The sequence below is a fragment of the Mchenga conophoros genome, linkage group LG1 (genome assembly GCF_057382185.1).
Source record: "Mchenga conophoros isolate Kocher_MC1m ecotype Shallow Benthic linkage group LG1, M_conophoros_male_GT1.1, whole genome shotgun sequence".
In the NCBI taxonomy this organism is placed as follows: Eukaryota; Metazoa; Chordata; class Actinopteri; order Cichliformes; family Cichlidae; genus Mchenga; species Mchenga conophoros.
The window spans coordinates 39,700,612-39,722,407 of NC_140526.1; the positions used below are offsets into that span (position 1 = coordinate 39,700,612).

General features: G+C 41.9%; 1 protein-coding gene across 1 annotated transcript in view; it reads left to right on the forward strand.

Annotated features, from left to right (window-relative positions):
* Positions 1 to 21,796, forward strand: part of shank2b (SH3 and multiple ankyrin repeat domains 2b) — a 300,073-nt gene that overhangs the window by 184,125 nt on the left and 94,152 nt on the right. Inside the window, exons 12-14 of the mRNA XM_085277877.1 lie at positions 4,157 to 4,595; positions 17,573 to 17,712; positions 20,621 to 20,734. Coding sequence (XP_085134003.1) covers positions 4,157 to 4,595; positions 17,573 to 17,712; positions 20,621 to 20,734 — 693 coding nt within the window. The remainder of the gene's footprint in view (positions 1 to 4,156; positions 4,596 to 17,572; positions 17,713 to 20,620; positions 20,735 to 21,796) is intronic.

Below are 21,796 nucleotides of genomic sequence, written 5' to 3' on the forward strand. Positions count from 1 at the left end.
ATTTGTGTGCGTGCTTAGAAGTTAATACCAGCCTCAGCAGCTAGGAGGCCACACACACCTCAGGGGCACACACAGATAGCCCAGTGGCTCCTAAATGTGCTAGATTATTAGACGATAGCATCTCTTCATCAACACGTCTGTTGTAGAAAGAGAGAGAGGTCTGAGATATTAGTCCTGGAAAGTGATAATGACTCAGTGAATCCCCCTTCAGATGTTCAGGCTGTTGGGAAGTGCTGAGCACGAAGCTACAGTACAGCTAACAGGCCACAGTGCCTCCTTAGCACCACCGTGTTAATCATCTCCAAATCAGGAGATGCTTATTGAAATGGCTGCGGGCCTGTTCTGTTCGGCTTTCCCTGCACCACCATAATTGCGAGGAGAGTTGGCGATGGCAGCTGTAGGCTCTCATCTCACAGTGTGTGGAGTAAAGAATCCATGGGGGAAATCAAGGCCAACTTCGATTGCTGCTTTAGTGAGACAGTGCAGTGGACTATCATGTACTGACGGTCAGAGGAAGAGCGGCTTAGAGTGGAGGTCATGGCTATCGGGTTTGGTTCAGTGTTTGTGCACAGCTGATCTTCTTGGTGGACTGTATGTTCTCTCCATCATGCTCAAGATATGGATTGCTTAGATTAGTGATTATTTTCTGTGTTCCCTGATTGCAAAGACTTGGAGAACAATTTCATTAAAACAAAACAGACAGTGTGACAGGGTTAGTGGTGACGTTGGACTCAGGGTTAACACTGAGCGGGACTAAATGAGTAAAATACAGTTTATGTGGTCCTCTGCATGAAAGGTCATTTCTAAGTGCTTTATGACGAGTAAATAGTAACCAGCTCACTCTCTCGTGACTTTCTCTTCATGCAGCGGTAATTCAGCTTCACCTACTGATGACTGTAGTCTTTGCTCTGCTCTGCAGCCTCAGTCAGTTCCACATGCTGCCACGTGATCTATTTCTCCACTTTCTGCAGGTTTGGCTGCTTTGCAGGTCACAGAGACACCAGAATCAGAACTTCCATCAGCAGCTGCTTCCAAGGCAGTGGTGCTGTCTGTTGCTCTAACGAAGCAATGAAAAAGACCTGAGAAAGGAAGTGCTGCAACTTACTGTTTAGCAGTCACTAAAACACAAAGATGAGAGTAGTGGAGTTGTGTACCAGTAAATCGGATGCAGATCAGTTGCAGTTTAGGTTATAAAACCTAAACTTAATATTTGAAATGTATGAACTTGGACGATCTGTGTAATTTGCCAAAGAAAATTATGTATAAAAAATAAAAGCACCTCTCTGATTTTGTGTAGTTTCCCCGACTCCTACCAAACCAACAGTGAAGCATGCAGACTGGACTGTTGGGGTCTGAGGACTTTATGTGGTAACATTCTAATGAATGGCAGGACCCAGGGTTGGGTGTACCACCGAACATTGCAATGAATGAATGTTGGAGCTGCTCAGTGCTTCCATCAGGTCTAATAAGACTGACAGAGAAAACCATAGCTGGTACGCTCCTAGTTACTAGCACAGCATACTGAAGGTTTATAATCTTTTATCTTTCACACTTCATTTTTTGCTTTATCTCATTGACTGCGTTGCATTTTTAGAAACAGTTTTTACCGTCAAAACATCTTCCAAAGCTTTATTCTATGTTTTCTTAAGATGAATAGCCATTTTACAGGACCTGGTTGAACTTATACAGTAGTATATGGTATCATAGGAGAAAATACAAGAAGCCCAAGCCAACCACCCCCAGATCTCATTACCGAGAACCAGCCTATTCATTTATGTGCTCTCTAACGGATGTTTGTTTTGGGTCTATATCTTTTGACTTATCTGAGCTACCCAACTAAGCCCTGATGTATTTAATAGAGGACATCCTGGGCTTTCCACTGATATCTCATGTGTTTGGATGGGCTGTTTTAGCTCCAAAGAGGAAGGAAATCACACAAAAAAGTTCAGTGCAAAGGTTCTTTTCTACAGCCGTGCTGAACAGAGACGTTGCATATATGTTAGTACAAATGAAGCTTTCTTATGGTCAAGAGAACCACTAAAACAAAGTGTGACCAGCCAAGTGCAAGATCAGCACAGAATAAAATGCAACAATGGCAAGAAGCGTAATTGCCCCTTTTCTTCCCCAAATTGTACAGCATGCGCTCAGCTGGAGAGGATTAATAAGAATCAGAATGTCAGCAGACCCATGGATGCAATTCAGACTTAATAGCCCTATTTAATGTTCACATACACACTGTGATTGCACAGCACGATGCTTTAGAATACATTGCCTGTCCATCACAGATGCAAATGCAGGATTATGTTTTGATTGTACAGTTTAATATAGAAATTCAGAGCCAAACGGCAAAGATGAGCCTGCAACCATAGGGTTTATTAGCTTTTCTCATACTTATATACTTTCTGCTACTTTTTCCTCAATCAGCCAATAAGCATTAGCAGGATACCCACATTTATCGGGATAGTAACATTTACCTTACTGTAAAAACTGAAAGATTAACTGTTGTAATTATCATTCTTAATAGCCTCTTCCTCTAAATATTTGTATTCACATGAGCTTAAAACTTTTCTTTAAAATATTCATATAAAGTGAAAGTTCTATGTTTTTAATCTGGGGACTTCTGTGATTATATGGATTTGTTGTTTAAGCTTAATGCTGTCAAATTTGCGATAAAGGTAAAGTTTCTATTTGACTGCTGGTTCTTTGTGTCATTAATGAGACGTCTGAATCAATCATGGGATGATTCCTTTTATGTTTCATACATGAAAATGTAGAGATGCTACCTACATACTGTACATGATGAATGTCAGATAGACCAGAATGTAATCTAATAAATACTTAAGCACTAAGCAATACAACAAGAGGAGACCTATCTTAAGGACACTGGTAGCCCATCTAGGATTAAGAGGTTCAAAATAAATACAATAAAGTGGATCATTTATGTGAAGAAGAGTGACACAAAACCTCCAAAATCCAACACCAGAGAGGTCCAGAGGTTGAGCCCTTCCAAAGTTATTTGGCTCTCTGTGCGGTATTTCTAAATGGGCATACTGTAAGAGCTCCTTAAAGCTGCAAACATATAGAAATCGATTTCTTTTGATACAAACTATGTAGTTCAGCCTGCACCATTAACTCTGAGCTTGGGCAGTAAATCCCTTTCAGTCGAGTTTAATATAAGGAGCCACAATATCATGGTTTGGTCACTGCCGTCTGATGTGATCCCATGTGTCAACAAAAGGTTACACAATACTAGAGTTTCAAAGAATGAACCATATCCAGGGTCACGTTGGCACTTTTTTAAGAATGAGGGTGACCTCAAGGTTACTGATGTGCTGCAGATAGCTGTCCACACACAGGTGAAAAATGAACTCAGTGACAACTCCAGATCAGACAAGGTAATTCACATTCGAATGACTTATATTGCACTATCACACCAACCTCCAGGTGTTATAGGGCAGCGGTCCCCAACCCCCGGGCCTCAGACCGGTACCGGTCCGTGAGTCGTTTGGTACCGGGCTGCGAGAGTTGAGGCTCAGCTGTGAAATGTTTGGTTTTCAGGGTTTTTATCGGTTTCCAGCGTTATTTTGTTATCGTTTTTATCGTTTACTCGGTTTTCCTGGGTCTTTCACGCGTGTTATGAATAAATTTTCTTTTTTTCAGTACCGGTACTGGTTTTATTTTGTTGTATTTATCCGCGACACCTTAAAGGCCGGTCCGTGAAAATATTGTCGGGCATAAACCGGTCCGTGGAGCAAAAAAGGCTGGGGACCGCTGTTATAGGGGTTTAAGCATCAGCAGTGCAGCAGTGGCACTGACATGGGATAAACTGAAACATGTAAAGCTCAAACAGACTACCACTGGGAAGGAGTTTTAGGGACGTGCGTGATGCAGTACCTGTTTGAGGTAGCTCGAAGGTTTTGCTGCAGTTCCTATAAACACTTCTTTTCAAACATACATGTACCTTTCTTGTTTGTCTGTCTAATATGTTATTTTCATTCTAAAAAAATGAAGCCATCTAGTAAGCGTTTGTCTTTCTTTTTAGATTTCACATTTCTGATCCTATTTGGCTGACTTTCAACAGTATTGTCTCTCAGTCCAAAACACTCTCTTCAGCATCTGCTTGAAATGAGACTTTTCCCTCCTCGTTTCTTTGCAGTGCCTTTCCGTGAGGCTCCAGCCTACTCCAAACGCAGAAGGGGTCCATCTTCTGGCGACGGCAGTGGAAACGGCCAGTCGGCCTCTTCGTTATCAGCGCCACGGGTCCTTCTGCGCTCCAACAGCGATAACAACCTAACAGTCAGTCAGTACCAGCAGCAGCAGCACGGTTCTCCTGGCAACTGGGCCCCCCATCTGCAGCAGCACCAACACGCCCAGCACCAATCACACCGGGCGCCCCAGCAGGGTCACTCACAGCCTGGCTCCTCAGCATTACATCGCAGCCTGTCACCCCAGCTGCTCCAGCAGATGCCCAGCGGCAGCCCCAATGGAAATGTGGTGGTTCGGACCATGGGGAGAGGTGCAAGGAGCCGGTCACCCTCCCTCAGCCGGCTGGGGGAGGAGGCCAGACGGGCTGCACCTTCACAGCGCCAACCAAGGTGAGCCTCTTCAGGACACTGAAGTGATGGGCTGTTTGTATTTGAAAAACACACACTTTAATTTTCATGTTTTTTCTTTTCACCTGATCTAGGCTGACAGACATGAAGGTTGGGGGTCGAAAAATAACTCACAAAGATTTAAATTTCAGTATTTTGCTGATTAATTCTGCAACACGCCGGGACTGGGGTTTGATCTCTTTAATGACAACATACAAAAGCCATTACTGTCATTTTACACCTGCATGATGCTCCTATTGAAATAGATTGAAATCGCCATTAAACCATAATTTTTATACAGCTGTAAAATTACAGTTTACTATGGCTGTTCCATGTGATAAGATGCTGCATTGCTAAGTTATCAGTAAGGTTGGTTAACGAAAGTGGAGCACAACCTTTTTTGCGCCACAGACCGGTTTTATGTCAGACATATTCGCAGATAAATACAACAAAATAAAACGATACGACCAAAACCAAAACTGTGGTGTTTTGTAAATTTAATAATAAATACAAATTCACTGTGTAATTGTGTAACTTTATTAGCAGCGTCCTCCTGAAATGCGCCAACAACACTGAGAGTAACATCCTCCTCTCTGCCCCTTAATGCTCTCTGGTCGCTATGGTAATGTGTAAATATTTCTTTCAAAATAAGACGCACAACTACAACACGAGAAAAGACCCAGGGAAACCCAGTTAACGATAAAAAACCTGTAAACCATGAATTTCATACCCGAGCCTCAACTCTCGCGCCCTGGTACCAAACGACCCACGGACCGGTACCGGTCCATGGCCCGGGGGTTGGGGACCACTGGGTTATACAACTAAATCAAAAATCAATAGGTAACCAGAGTATTTCTCAACTCCCCTAAATTATGACCTATCCTTTCACATAGAAAGGGTAGTGAAGCCATGTACCGTGGCTGCAGCGCTGGCTAGTAGTGGGAGGCTGCTTAACCTACTAGAACCAACAGGTAACTGTTTAATTGATATTTTTGGTGTCAACAAGAAAGGACAGAAGTGTCGATTTGTATTTGGAGTATTAACGGTTTAAAAAAGTGCAACAGGGGGCTTGACTCACTTTTCAAGTAAGCATCATGTGGCCATTTGAGGAATTGCAGTTTTTGGTGCTTTCACATCGGCTTCATTTTACTGGACTGAAAAATATGTATCACTGGTTCCCCTGGAACCACTCTGGCTTCCTACAGCAACTATGGCAACCGTTGCTATGGTTGCCTGCAGACACTTTGCTAATGTATGCAAGTTTGTATGTATGCAGTTGGTGCACTTCACATATCTGGCTTAGTGTGTGTGTGTGTGTGTGTGCGTGTGCGTGCGTGTGCGTGTGCGTGTGTGTGTGCGTGTGCGTGTGTGTGTGTGTGTGAGCACACCTACACACCTGCACAGAAGTTCACTGAGAAATGCCACCATGCATCTGCACATCTTTTTGTGGTGGTGTTTGCAGGAGCACATGATTCCCAGACGATTAACATGTGATGGGTAACCATCAATCCAAATTAAAACACATGCTCTGTGGTCTTTTCCCCTGCCTCCTCTTCCTCCTCCTGTTTCTTGGCAGATGGACACATTTACAAGCACTCTGCCACACCATCACTACCCACACTGTCTAGCTCAGCCCATGTCCGATGTCAGAGAGAGAAGTGGAAAGAAGAGATGCACTTCACGTTATAGAAAAGATGTGAAGACAAAGCTGTAGTGTAATGATGGGATGAGATGAAGAACAGAGTAATGAGGAGGAGGCAGAGGTTGCTGAAGGAGAGAGAAAGGAAGTTCAAACTATGGCATGTAGAGTGAGGGCAGAGGGGATTGAGTCAAGGCAAGAAAAGTGATGGGGGAGATGAAAGAAGGGGAAGAGCAGTGGAGGAGGACAGTTGTCTTTGCTTCCGCAGTAACATGAACATCACCATCACATCTTTTGACATACTTTCAATAAGACGCTCATGCGGCTTGTAGAGGAAAAGCAGGGTAGCTGCTGTTCTCAACATTTTCATGTGTTTAACTTTACTAAACTCACGTTTGCTTTGCTGATAGCCGATGAACATGAACAGATAATATAATGCTGTCAAGCAATCAAGCAGAAGTTCTCAGCTGTTTCATTTAACGTGGTTGATTTTCATTTGATTTTGATTGTGATTGCTTTCGAAAGGCTTACATGAATATATGATGAGGAAGTTTTAAGTATGTGCACTTTTACTGAGAGGAGAGGTTCCTTTTCTCCAATTCTAGATTTGGTGGGTTTCATTAGAGTACTTAGAAATGCTCTCTCTTTATTGTCTACCAGATTTGCCACACATTTGTTTTTAGAATTTTGTCGAAACGCAGTGTTTTAATAGGTCTAATAATTAAAAATATCCAACTCATTTTCTTTTAGCAGGTGTGGCCAGGTGTGTGCATAGGTGGATAAATCTGGCAGAAACTGCTCTTTATATAGGTCAACCTTTTCCGGCCTGCCCTACTTATATGCCAAAATCATGTAACACAACATTTTTTATCAATTATTAGCTATTAAAAAAACAGGGACACGTGACATTTTTGCAGAAAAAAGTATCTGATATACTTCTCTGTCTCTTTTTCATGTTTAATCAGTTAGACTAAATTTAAACACTGACTTCCAAAGTTGGTAAATCAAAATATAATTTTACTGAATTGGTATTTTTTTAGTGAGATTTTAAAAGATGATAACAGGAAAGAACTTAAAATTTATTGTATTATTCACCTAATTTAATCACACTGGTCTCATTTGTGCTCTGAGTCATTAGGCTGCTTCAGAGTCACCTAAACACCAAAATTAAAAAGTAATTTTCATGATTAATAAATAATATTAGTAATATTTTATATTAGTTATTATAGATATTTTAAAAATCTGTTTGTATATAGTTTTGTGCCATAAAAAATATGAAATAGAGCACACAGTACATGAATTTCATGTACTTTAGTTTTTGTAAAATAAATTCATGCTTCAGTATGAAATAAGTGAAAAGTTCACATTTATAATGTAATGATGATTGTGTAAAACACTGCGTATCGCATCCAGAAGAAGAAATAAATGGGTATTTAAAGCATATACTCAGGCCTCAGTTGCATTTGAAGCCTTGTGAAGTGCAGCCTAAAAAAACAATAAAATAAATACATATTTAACAAGTACATTTGATTGATTTATTTATTTATTTATTGAATTGCAAATGACTTTGGAGTACACAAAATGTACAAAATATACTGTGTTAGAGAGGGTTAACTAAGAGGAAATATAGGACCTTACGTGTGACTAATAAATACCCTATAATGTAGTATATGTACATGTAGTATGTGATCCTAATCATAAGATGCATACATATACACTGCAAGAGTTCTGATATAATAATTAAAGATTCTGATAAAAGACGAGATCAATTAAAAATCAGGTATTTGTTTGTTTTTAACTTAATATAAGACTATATAAAAGTCATTGTGGTTTGAGCTGGTGCAGGAAGGCAAGTGGGTTCGAACCAAAAGAAAAGGATAAGCTGGGTAATAATTACAATATAAAAATGACTAATAATGTTGGTCTGTGACCCAATCCGTATTTTTTCCATCAGGGTTAGTAATGAGGGACATTCATAGCCTGGGCTCAGTAGAATTCCTCATGGCCCAGTTCTAGAAACCAAGCAGCCCATGACCTTTTATTGTATTTCCCCTTGGTCACATTTATATGACTGAAAGTCGATATTCAGTACAAATTAACAATAAAACATTTAAAAACACTTATGTAGCTCTCTGCAGTACAGTCCATGACTTTGGTGTGGTTATTTTCCTAATTTAGTTATTGTGTTTTTTATAATGAGCACTTTCTGTTCGAGGGATGGATAACCAATGTTTCTCGAACTGTGTTTCCGTAGTATCGTTAGGAGTCTTGGTTGTGTTATACAGCACTGTAGTCTCCCTTTGTAAGATTTGTAAAAAGTTGAAATCAGATCAGATTTACACACGCCAAAATTGCCAATTCTTTAAAAAATGAAATATAATTTGTGTTAACTTTATTTTAAAATAGTTCAAAGGTACTTATTACAGCTGTTTGGGCACAAAAAATGAGCTATGAATTTGGAAAAAAAAATGTACTGCAAATGTCGGGAATTTACAACAAATTTTATTTCTGTTCTCAAGTCTTCTGTTCTCGTCATCAGATCTCATGAAAAGGCTTCAACAGTAATCGCTGCGTTCTACATTAGAGCTCCATTATTTATGTAAAAAAACGTATAAAAGCACATTAGTGAGGCGCACTGTTACACTAGCTGTTGTTCGTCTATTACTGTGAACTCTTATAGTCAAGTTTAGCTCATCTCAGTCCCACATATTAAATGTCTCTATGCATGCTCAATCATCCAGGTAAGGAAATCCCAAAAAGTTGATTCTGTTCATCTGGATGTAGAGCTAACTCGTTATGTCCAGATGAACAGAATCAACACCGTGTTTATTTCTAAAGTGCTTTACAAACCTGATCATTGCGGCGTTTCCATTTGAGTGCAGCTAGCCAAACAGCAAACAGTCAAATACTCCTAAAGAGAGACAGAGTTGGTTTCTTCACATCAAACTCAATGTTGCAGCCAGCGACAGCCCAAAAAGCCCAAAAATGTCCGTTTTTGGGAGCAGGGCTCAATGGTGTGGATTAATCTGTTGGTTCCAAACTACAACACAATTTGTGTCGTGTGTAGAAACAGCATGTGACTAATATCCAAAGACAGCAAAGCTAGAAAAAAAAGAGAAACTCAAGGATGCATTGTTGTTTTTGACCTTTCCACAGCAGGTATAAACATGCTGTGTGTAACAGTATAATCTTTGCCTGAAAGTATCGTGTTGCACATGTGTACATACAGTACATACAGTGTGTGTATATATATAGAGGACATTCAGGTTAGGACTCTCATTGAGACCTATTTATGTGTGCTCAGCTCCTGAGGCACCTCGTTGGATAATTGCCCTCATTTTTAGAACCAATTCACTATCAAATGTCAGTTTTGTTTTAACAATTTTAACATCACTTATAGGCAGTGATTGAAGCTCATGGCACATTGGAAATGACCTTGCAATAAGCCAGCTGAAATGATAATATCATGTTGTTGCTCACAGTCCATGTCCAATAAGTGTGAACTTTAGCTCTCAGCTCATTCCCACCCAGCTGCCCTTTAAAGCTCCCAATTCCAGCACTTTCTGTTTGCCTCTGCTCGCACGCGTTCTTCCTCACCCACCGCACCACCACCCCACCCCCCAATCCAACCTCAGCCCACACACATGACAACGTCTGTGTAGCATCCCTCTGCTCCCACTTGACATGTCCTTTGTCAGAATGCAACACACATGCACAAGTGAGACCAAACTCCCACACTCACACACACAAGCTATCACACAGTGACAGCTGTCAGTTAGCCCTGGGGTATCATGGCAACAGCTAGATGTGGTGGGAAATGAGATTTGTCCAATAGAAGGACAGGCCAGTGCTGTCTAAACAGTGTGGCCACGGGGCTCCGACATACATTATCACAAGACCTGAAATCTACCATGTATACCGTGTCGTGCTGATTAACAGATCTGCGGATGGTTAAAGGCTGGCAGTGATTCCAATTATGGTGGTGAAATATGTGACAGCTGCTGAAAACGCTCAGCAAAATGAAACCATAAACAGAAAATGAACTCTCAGGGCAAAATGAGCCAAGATGGAGAACAGAGGTGTGCACAGCTGCAAAAATGTTATTAGTAGTTTTCTATCTGGTTAAGAAGCTTTTCAGCTTAAGCAAACATAGAGAACTTCATCTTATTAAGAAATCACATTGCTGTGAAAAACTCCTAGGCTAACACTGCAAAGTAAATCACATTATACCTCAGCAAAGATTTGCTCTGTGAGTGTGATGCAATTATGAAGTTCCCTTAATTTGATTTGAATTGAATTACTTCAGATGTAAAGGAAAAGTTTCCATATATAAACAACCCTCAAGCCAACAGAACACAAATAAACAAAACCAAAAAATGAGAAAAATAAAATACACGCGAAATGTTACGTAAGAGAAACTACACTCACCAGACATTTTATTAGCTACTCTGGTTTGGGCCCCTTTTGGTCTTCAAAGCTGCTTTAATACATTATAGCATAGATTCAACAGAGTGCTGGAGATGTTTGTCAGAGGTTTTAGTCCATTTTGAAATGATAAAGTCACGTAGCTGCTTCAGATTTGATGCAAACTTCCTGTTCCATCACACTGCAGCAGATCTGATGACTGTGGAATACTTTACAGCAGAGATGTCCAGCTCCAGGCCTCGAGGGCCGGTGTCCTGCAGGTTTTAGATGTGTCCCTGATCCAACACAGCTGATTCAAATGGCTAAATGACCTCCTCAACATGTCTTGAAGTTCTCCAGAGGCCTGGTAATGAAGTGATGTGATCCAGGTGTGTTGACCCAGGGTGAGATCTAAAACCTGCAGGACACCGGCCCTCGAGGCCTGGAGTTGGATACCCCTGCTTTATAGTATCAGTATAGTAATTGGTACAGGGCAGGGTGGGCCCATGCTTTCCCGTTGTTTATGCCAAAATTTGACCTTATGATCTAAATGCCACAGCAGAAGTCAAGGCTCATAATACCACGTAACATTTTTCCAGAGGGGAACCCAGTGAGATCTTCTGCTGCTCCAGCCCATGCGTCATAGTTTGATGTGTTGTGCATTCAGAGATGCTCTTCTACCTTTCCATTTGTTTGAAGGAGTCTGCCCATTCTTCTTGATGATCCGCTTTCTATTAGATCATCAATTTCTATCTGAAACCAACAACCGTGTCACATTCCGAGTCACCTAAATCATTCTTCTGCCTTGTGATGCTCAGTTTGAACTTCAGTGGGTCTTGACCGTGTGTACGTGCCTAACTGTAATAAGATGCCACCTTGTGATTTGTTGGTTTTGATTTGTATTAACAAGTAACTGAATAGGTATACCTAGCAAAGCGAGAGATGAGTGCATATGTAAAGATAAAAGATAAAACATTAAAAAATAAAACATTATAGCATTTTACTCAAACTGCCTTCTCATTTAATCTACATAAAAAACAGATATACTAGCTTAATTGTGACATTTAGCATTAAGTGGTTGCAGTTTATGCCTGTCCTGTCCGGCACTGCAGCAATCAGAATTTTTGTCTGAAGGCCAAGAACGATTCCTAACAGATGTATTTTGACAATTGGATCATTACAGCTTTTGCCATACTGGTCCACTTGATCGCTATAGTTTGTTCGATCTTTATTGTTTATTTATTTATTTATTTTACTTTTAAGTTATTAGATTCGAAGCAGACAGGACCGGGGGATAGGAAAGAGAAAGATGAAGAAAAGAGAAGTTAGAAAGAGGCTCAACAAAAGAAGAGGGAAAGAAAAACAGAGGGGAAGAGAGACAGAGAGAAAGAAAGAAGAAAATAAGCAAAAAGAGAACAACACAGGAGGGAAACCACAGCAAAAACCAACATAAGAGCCAGCCAAGGAAGATAGTGTGTGTTTGTGAACACCCTGTGTGCGTGAGCACGCTTGTATTCACAAGGTTTCTCCATGTAACTATCTAATAATAGGCATGGGGAGCCATAACCCCATCCCCCAGGACATGAAGTAGGCATGGAAAAGATCCAGGCCCCAGACATCTAGAAGCCCCCTAGAGCACGAAAGCCCAAGAAGGCCTCTGGAAGGGGCAAATGCCCCATCCACCTAGAAAAGAGCTGAGGACAGCCCTAGATGGGGGGGGTGTCACCCAGCAGCCACGATGCAGAAGCCACAGGGAGCTGCGGCAACGTGCCCACAGGCTCCACCGGCAGCTGGCTACACCAGAGCTGGCTGAGCCCCGGGCCCAGAGACCCGAGATCCAAGGGTCCTCCACACCCCAGAAGGAGCCTGACCAAGCCATGGGAACGGGCCCTGCCAAGAAGCTGCCAGGAGTGAGCCAGTACACACCCGAGCACCCAGACACCGAGAACCACCAAGGCACCGGCGAGTGAGGGCATCTGCCACCGACAGGGAGTGTGGTGGGGGGGAGATAGGCCCCCACCACTGAGGGGGCCTATGATGTTCCCAAAGAGGTGAAGTCTAAGACCCGACCTGACACATAAAGATAGACGAAGAGGCACACATAGACACAAACATGCATTCCCACCCTCATCTACACATATACAGATACTCAACTCGCCCAACATGGAGACAAACAGAAATGAACACTGTACACACACTTACACTCCCCAGATATTCTCTATACTCCCAGGTCCAGTACCCCCTCCCTGCAGCCAGCTCCTCCACTGACCCCGGTAGACACTCCCATTCCCCGTAATCCACCAAGGCCAGGTCCATCCAGACTGGAGCCCCTAGCAGCAGCAGCACCAAGCCCCAGAGAGCCCGGGCGGCCTACCCAAAGAAAAACTACACCAACCCCAACATTCAATCAATCCCCAGACTACATAAGACAACAGTTACCCCAGTTGAGTTCATCCTCCACCTCTGCTAGAGGTCCCAAGGTCAAAATGGGAGACGCCCCCTAGGCTGGTGGAGAATGACTGATCACCATCAAAATGGTGGTGGGTAACCAACCGGACATAGTGGTGGTAGACAAGTGGAAAAAGATGTCCGTAGTGATCGATGTAGTGATACCGAATGACAGCAACATCAGGAAGAAGGAACATGAGAAGCTAGAGAAGTACTAAGGGCTCAGAGAAGAGCTCGAGAAGATGTGGAGGGTGACTGTGCTCCCAATGGTAATTGGAGCACTAGGTCCAGTGTCTCCCAAGCAGACGAGTGGCTCCAGCAGATCCCAGGAACAACATCCGAGATCTCTGTTTAGAGAAGCGCAGTCCTGGGAACAGCTAAGATACTGCGCAGGACCCCGAGCTTGAAGGATAGACCGCCCGCAGGGGCGAGCGGGGAATTTTTTTCTCTGTCAGTTTTGTTTATTTGAAATCTCTAGCCTATTGTGTAGGAGCCAAGTTAATTGTCTGTTAATTGGCTCCTGCTAACTGTTAATCAAAGCTCTGTTCAACGCTCACAGGCAGTTTTTATGTTGTCTTTCATTTTAATGGCAGCTGACAGGGTGCAGTGTGCTTAAGTGTTGTTTGAGCTTGTCCTGGTCCTCCTGAGAGTTGAAGCCCAGTGCATTCAGCAAAGCAGGCTTAGAGGCATAAGTGTGCACACAGTTCAGTCTCCTACTTCTGTGATATGTCGATGCTGGTATTGAATGACGCAGAAAAATCAGTCCATATTTATATATATTAATCCTCCCTACAGTAAAAGTGTACGTTTATAGCGCTTTTAAAGGCACTCAGTGGAATGATGAACATTTGTGCTGTGTGTTTTGTTCTGCTGCCCCCAGTAGGCAATAAAATGATATAAAAACGTAATGTAAGTGGGGGCATCAACCATCGGAGGTCCAAGTGATCATCAGTGATAACCCTAACTCAAGTGACCGAGATTTTTACGTCACATTAATGGAGAGGACTGTCCGTCTGGAAGGGCCTACTGCTGCATGTTTTCTTTTCACTCTTTACCCACCCTCTTGCCCTCTCCCTTTTCTCCTCTCTCCCATGGTCTCAGGTGATCATCCAATAATAGCACAAATTATGCACAGCTGGTATTAATCAACACTGTCTAATTAGCACCTCAAAGCCACGTGGGTAATTGCCAAAAAAAGAAAGAAAGGGAAAACATGGCTGACAGTTTTCCCTTCTCAGTGGGCCTGCTGATTTTGGAGACCAGGATTTAATTCTGAATTGACTTAGTAGTAAATGCCTCCTTCACATCACCAACAAGTACAGATTTAGCATTTTGTGCAGTGCATAAGAATTTGGAACATGAGTGTGAGACTTTTTGAATTCTCACAATAAAAGCATTTGCTTTGATGACACAGCATTTAATAGAACAGTAGCTATAAAGTATGGTTTTCCAAACTGACGTTAGAGAGCAAACACACACTCTCACATTGTCTCTCTCAGCACCATGGACAGCAATTCAGTCAGACACACGTAAACTGTTCTTCAGTCAGGCTACCACAAGCTAAAAAGAGCAGAATCTTTGTTAAAGTAACATAAAGACTGAAAACTATAATCTCCATGCAGTATGCAAAGTCTGAGTGGACGTTCCAACAAAAACACAAAGACAACACTCCTCACCCATCAGCACATCTTTCGTTATTGGCAGCATGAGTCAATAAGACACTTGGGGAAAAACAGATAGTTGGTGTGCCCAGGTTTGCACTCATTTATGACAGCGTCGGGTAGTTTAAGTAATAGATTTCACACTTAATCAATATAATGATTGAAAAAAAAATCCATTACTAAGGAAAAAGTACACTGGATGAATAAAGTTAGACTTTGGTTCTCAGATAAAACTGTGAGATTAACATATAATGAAAACTCTTATAATCTGTTCAATTATAAATAGATGCAGTTTGATACTGTAGTTCTGTTTATTAATAACTCGAGAAGCGCAAATTCATTGCAGTTACGTAACACAGACAACAGCAAAAACGCCTTCGGTTGCTGTCTTTTTATAAATATATTATTCATTATTTCTAAGAAGTAAATATTTTAATGAGACTTGAGTTGTTTTAGCTGGATACTCATGAATATGTCATGCACTTTACCTGGTTAGGGTGACTGTTTCTACAATACATGAAGGTTTTTGTAACTAGACTTGTAGTCAAGACCGCCTAAACCAAGACCAAAACAAGACCAAGACCAGAGGGTATCGAGACCGAGACAAAAAAGTCTTTAAACTGCAGCCAGACGCTGCTTCGTTTACGGGTATCAGGCATATTTATGTGTTTTTGCTGTCGCACAGCCCTCCTCACCGCTGTCTACTGTCTCACTCACTGAGAGGACAGACGCACGCTCCACTTGACTGTCGCGTCCATCACCCTCTCTGTTTTTCACACAATGATATTAGATTGGAGCATAGCTGAGCCACTGTGTGAGAGCTGAGCAGCGAAAGGAAATTAAGTGAGGAGCGGCTCTCGCTCAATGGCAGTCGACTCTTCTGATTCACTACAAAGCACTCCGTAAGCACGGCGCTTAGAGCTGATGATTTTGCACATGACACATTATCGAACGTTACGTTGTGTGTCATGGATACTGTTGACTCCAAATCTCCCGACCACTATGTCGATCTGAGACAGCGAGACCGGGACAGCAAGACGTAAAAGTGGTCTCGAGACATCCAACTCTATTTGTAACTTATTTTGGACTCTTAGTTTCATGCAGCAGTCTGTGAAAGAGAAGACGACACTCATACACCGTGCTTAGTATGTCTGGTGCGTTTGGGTCGTCCTCTTTTATGCCTGTTAGATTTAGGGTGTGTGTTAAATACCACAGTGCTGTGAAAAAGTTCCTAGTTTTTGGCATATTTGTCACACTTTTTCACATAGAGCTAGGGACACTAAGGTACTTTCCCCCCTTAATTTAAACATTTCATTTTGTCTAATATTAAAATTTGTTTTATGATCTAAAATATTTACTAGTGAAAAATATGCAGAAAGCTAAGACATCAGGAAGGGGACAAATACTTTTTCACAGCACTGCGTTAATCATCGACAGCGAGCTCAAGTTGTTCTGTGATATTCAGTCATGATGTCAGCTGTGAACTGCTGTGTCTGAATACTACAGTATCGGCCTCTCGGTGGTATACACAGTGTTTCAGGACACTTACAGTGCACAGTTGCAGTTTGGTCCACAGCTTTCCCTCGGAAAAATGTGTGAGCACTCTCAGTAGGTATTGAATGGGGTTAGCTCTCCAAAGGCCCATGAAGGTTTGAAGAGGAGTACAGTCTACAGGACAAGGTGACCCACTTACTTGAAAAAACTATTTCCTTCCTCTCTCTCAATCTATCGCTCCGGCACTCCTAGTTTTTCTTTCACTGTGGTTTTATCCTATAGCCTCTCCTTCACTGCTACCCTCTCACATGGTGAGCAAGTGCAAGATGCTAAAATGAAAACACCTGTCATAACTGTTTTTTGCTCTTTGTACTCTAAAGTCTACTTTACATAATTTTACAGCTTCATGCACCTCAATTAGGCAAGTTAAATAGTCAATAGTAGTATCATACTTTTATTTCCCTTTTCTGCTCCGTGGATGTGGTTACAAAGGTTGCCCACTATGTGGCACTGTGTTATCATGTCAGACACATCTACCAGCACCAACCACTCTTCTCTCTGTGGTCCCATCTCCTCACATATAAATGCTGCCCTTTTTTTTGTGCATTCAAATTTAACAACCAGTGCAGAATAGTGATATCTCTGCAGGAGCCGATTGTTCAAATGTCACGCTGATACGCACATCAAAGATTTTTAGCTGTCTTAATTTAGCAGTTTGTTATTATTCCTCTGTACTACTGCCAAATCCTGGCTAGCTCTCTGTGTGGTCTTTAGCGAGTCTGGCCTCCTACCTGGAAGCCACTGCAGCTCCGTGGGTCAGAGCCAGCCCACATTCTGCTCCACTTACCAGTGTGGGACACACGCCAGCAGCTTTCCCAGTGTCGCCTCTGCCGTTATTGTTTTTCATGTAACCTCCGGTGATTTGTTCATACTTTTGAGCATGTATTTAAAATATTGTTTACCTCTTAACCTTTAGTGTTTCTCCTAAAGTAGCTTTTAAATGACAGTGGGCACATTTTTCCATAGTGTGCGACCGCACCATCTGTATGTTTCCCTGTTTTCTTGTGTTGCAAATAATGTAGTGATATTTGAGTTACTTGCTGACATGAGTCTTTTTACAACTGTACCATTATATCAGTTGGTAATCTCTAGACCGCCTGTGCATAATTTAAATCACGTGCATTTTCACATGTGAGTTTTTTAGTTTTTTAACTAAAGAAACAACATGTGTGATGTAATACATCACGAGGACCACAATTTCCTGCACACCTGTAGAATTAGGTATGTCTGTCCTTATACCCACTTCATATAAAACATTTTTTTCTTTCTTCCAGCCCCAGCAGTCGTGGAGAGGCAGTTGGAACCAGAAGGAAGCTGTACAGTGCAGTTCCAGGAAGACACTTCGTAGTGGTTCGTTCGTATACAGCCCAGGCCGAGGGGGAGATCAACCTCTACAAGGGCGACAGGGTCAAAGGTGAGACGGGGAATTTCTAGACTAACATAGATGGAGTTTATTTCTGAAGTTAGTATTTCAACCATCTGAACAAATACACAGCAAATACACAAGCTGCTTCTCGCTGTAGTTTGGCACATGGCCTGTGTTGCTAGCTAGTGTACATTTGGTCTGTTTTGGAGGACTAATGTTAAACAACGAAACACTCGGATATGGAGAAAGATTTAAGAAAAAGAAAAGAGGGGAGATCTGTACAGGATTGGCTGTTGGTTGGTTATTCTTGAATGAGTTGATGTTTTTAAAGGTTTCGTTGCCCTGTACCTGTGCATGTGCAATGACAATAAATTTGAATTCTATTCTATTCTATTATGTCTAAGCTGAGTGTATAGAAATGTTGTTTTAAAATAACATGGCAGGTTTCCTGTTCCACAGAGATTTCCGTTGCCTTCTTTGAGTGTGTTGTCTTTCCTTAAAAGTCACAAAAGCCAGTAAACATAAGAGCAAGCAGCAGCACAGCCTGACTGCAAAGAAAAGTCCAACATGATGCAAATTATTAAATGACTTGTTCTGAATTTGTAATTGTTTCCATCCAAGATCAGCCCGCCTGTCATATCTGACTCTAAGCTCCAGATACACATACACACTTACACCTGCTGAAGCATGTGTGAAACTGCAACGGAAGACATACGACCACTGCTGGGTCCGTCTGAAGTCAAATCACTGTATTTCTTAAATTAGTGACTGTGGCTTTTATTTACCTCAACTGTAGTATCTCTTTATTTGAAGCAGTCAGACTTTTAATGCTAATTCCTTTTGTCTGACATCCATAAGTGAGCATAATCCAAACACTGTTATACAGTTAGTAGTTAAGAGAGATGGGCGAAAAATGTTTAAGCTAATATCAAAGTTTTGCTACGACACACATTATCAGTAAATGGAGAGCAGTTCTTTTATAACAGGCCAAGTGAAATCTATGCAACAGCCTGACCAGACTGTTACTACAGGCCAGCCTTTATTTCTTTATGTGAACGTGTACATCAGGGGTAGGCAACACCAGGCCTTGAGTGCCAGTGTCCTGCAGGTTTTAGATCTCACCCTGGGTCAACACACCTGAATCAAATGATTAGTTCATTCCCAGGCCTCTGGAGAACTTCAAGACATGTTGAGGAGCTAATTTAGCCATTTGAATCAGCTGTGTTGGATCAAGGACACATCTAAAACCTGCAGGACACCAGCCCTCGAGGTACAGTACATGTTAGTGGACATTCAGCGGAGCACATTGTTTAACGTCGGTTTGAGTCCCACTGACACGAGCAACACCAGCTACTACAATAACTTGAATTATTTGTATTTTTACATTTCTATGTTGTTTTGCAGTAGAAAATACATCTGCTCAAAATGAGTAGAAAGGGGTCATATAAGTACCGTCGATTTAAACATGGCCGAAAATAAGTAAATAAATAAGTGAAAACAAGCTTTTTCTTTAATATGGTCGTCTCAGGCTCTGGCTGTGAGCACAGAAGCTCCACCCACCTGCTTGTATCTTCTGCTGTGTAGAGCAGAGCTAAGTCTGAAGTCTTACTCAATAAGAGACCAAGAATAAAAATTATGGAGCTGGAAATTAGTATAAAATGAACCATGTGTTGTATAATTTGAATGTTTGGAAATGACTGCAAATGTTAAATATTATAAAAATTTTAACTCCTTTATATAAGAATGAGCTGCAGAGTAGAGGTTACAGCCCACCACCGATCCTAACTGAACAAATGTTGAATTCTAAAACTGAAAAAAGACAAGAAAAAAACCGATTCCTTTATTTTAAAATTGTGTCTGAGACAGCTGGAAACAGCGAATTACCATATCTGATGAAAATGACTTCATCAGATACGATGCATCTGTATTTAGACTCCACAGAGTGGCGATGCAGGGGACTAACATCATCTTCATCTGCACATGTTAAGTCAGACGCTTCATCTCTGTGGTTTGCATGAATGAGCACAAAATGCATTATTTAGTAAGCAATCACACAGGATGTGTACCAGCCCAACACATCAATGTTTTAAGCCACTACTAATGTTTGCGTGGAATACTGTGACCTTTCAAACCAGCAACGTCTCTACTTTTAAATGTAGAGAGAAAGTATTTGTCTACAATAATCAAAGATTTAGTTTTACAAAGCTTTGCTTTTATTGCAAACTCATCCTGTCGAGCCAAACTTTCTTCAAGTCAAATAACTTTATTTTAATGCACAAGATCTCTATAATATTTATACTTGATGTGCTCGTCTAGCCATTTAAAATGGTCAAGTTCTAGGTCTGAATATTTAATTGATCCAGACTGTGGCTTTACAAACGTCCTGAATTAGTTCATTCATTCAGTCATTCTCTAAATCTAACAAAAAGACCGTAGGCAGAGCTGGAGGTGGCAGGGTGAAGATTTTGACATTTTCATTGGGAGCGACCAGAATGGACAAGATTAGACATGATTACATCAGAGGGACAGCTGAGATTCAGTGGTTTAGAGACAAAGGCTGAGATGGTTTGGACATGTGCAGAAGAGGGACAGCGGAAGCATTTGGCAAAGGGTGATGAAGATGGAGCCGCCAGGCAAGAGGAAACGAGAAAGAACTGCATATTTAATTCACTTGGAAAAATGGACAGAAACCAAAAGGTGACAGAAAGGTGGAGGAGAGATGGAGACAATAAGATAAGATAATGAGATAGCAACATTTTAAAAAAAGGTCAGTCAAAACACAGACATGTCCACACACAAGTCTCTGCATGAGTCTGTATAAGCACATACCTTTGGTGCCTTTGCTTTAAATGGATTAAATGATCTGAGGGTCCTATTATCTGTACAGTAAAAAGCATGTCCCTTTTTCACTGTCCTCTAACTTTCCCAATTTTCTCTCTCCTACCACTTGGTCCAGTTCTGAGCATCGGAGAGGGGGGTTTCTGGGAGGGCAGTGCCCGTGGCCAGGTGGGCTGGTTTCCAGCCGACTGCGTGGAGGAGATCCCCGCCAAAGCCACAGAGGAGAGGAACTGTAAGTCTAATCACCTGCGGCTGCGTGTTGGTTGGAGGTGGAACCAAGATGTAGGACATGTTCTGTTTGCCATCATGCGTTTTTGTGGGGAGGGAAGGAGGTTAGTTCTAAAGAACAAAGCTGAGGCTAAATGCTGTGGTTTCCTGAGGCAGTGTAATGGCACGTGGCTCCCCCCACCCCAGGTCTTGGCTGTATGTGTCTCTGCTCCTCTATCTACTAGCATCTCTGTGTCTTACTGTCTCCTCAGGCAATGGCGTACAACGCTTAGCGCTACATTGCCCTGCTAACTCAGCTGTGATCTGATGTCCTCTGGGTGCGAGCTAATGAACATATCGTGCCATGCTCCATCCCCCGTAAATTTCCAGTGTTTCTTCGTCCCTACTTTTACTTTGTGTGTGTAGTGAATGGCCTCAGTATGTCTATGAGACCCCCCTCCAACCCCTACTCTCAATCTCCCATAGTTCTAGGAGTATGTCAGCAGCAAGAGGCAGATGGGAAGCAACTTGTCCTCCTCTTGCTGTGCTGTGGCTGTTTGCCTTCTTCTGTGTGGCTTTTTTTAAAGCTTAACCCAAGGCCATTGGCAGAGGACGCTTTTCTCACACTGTGCCACATTTGAATTGCCCCCGGCTCTGCCTGTGAAGAAAGCAGGCAGGGCGAAGAAAGCCAGTGAAAAAATGGGAGCACAGTATAGTGGCCTGCAAAGACTCACTGGGAGGTGGCCAAGGCCATTGGTCATTTTAAGGGACACTGAATGCCTGCATGAAGCCTAATAGTTGGGGCTGATTGGGGCCTTTAGAGAAGTACATTCTTTGGCCGGAGTGATTACCATTTCACAAGTCATCACAGAGGTCTCCAAAGTATATATATCCATCTTTCCAACTCTACTCAAAGGCACCAAAAGACACCAATTAGCAATCAAAAATCAAATCAAAGAGTACAAGAACTTTTTTGCTTAGAGTTGATTAGCTTAACTTAGCGCTGAGACCAGAGTCAAAGTGAAATAATCAATCTGGCAGTGCAAACTTATTATTTGGTATTTACTTGCAACTCCAAGTCAACACC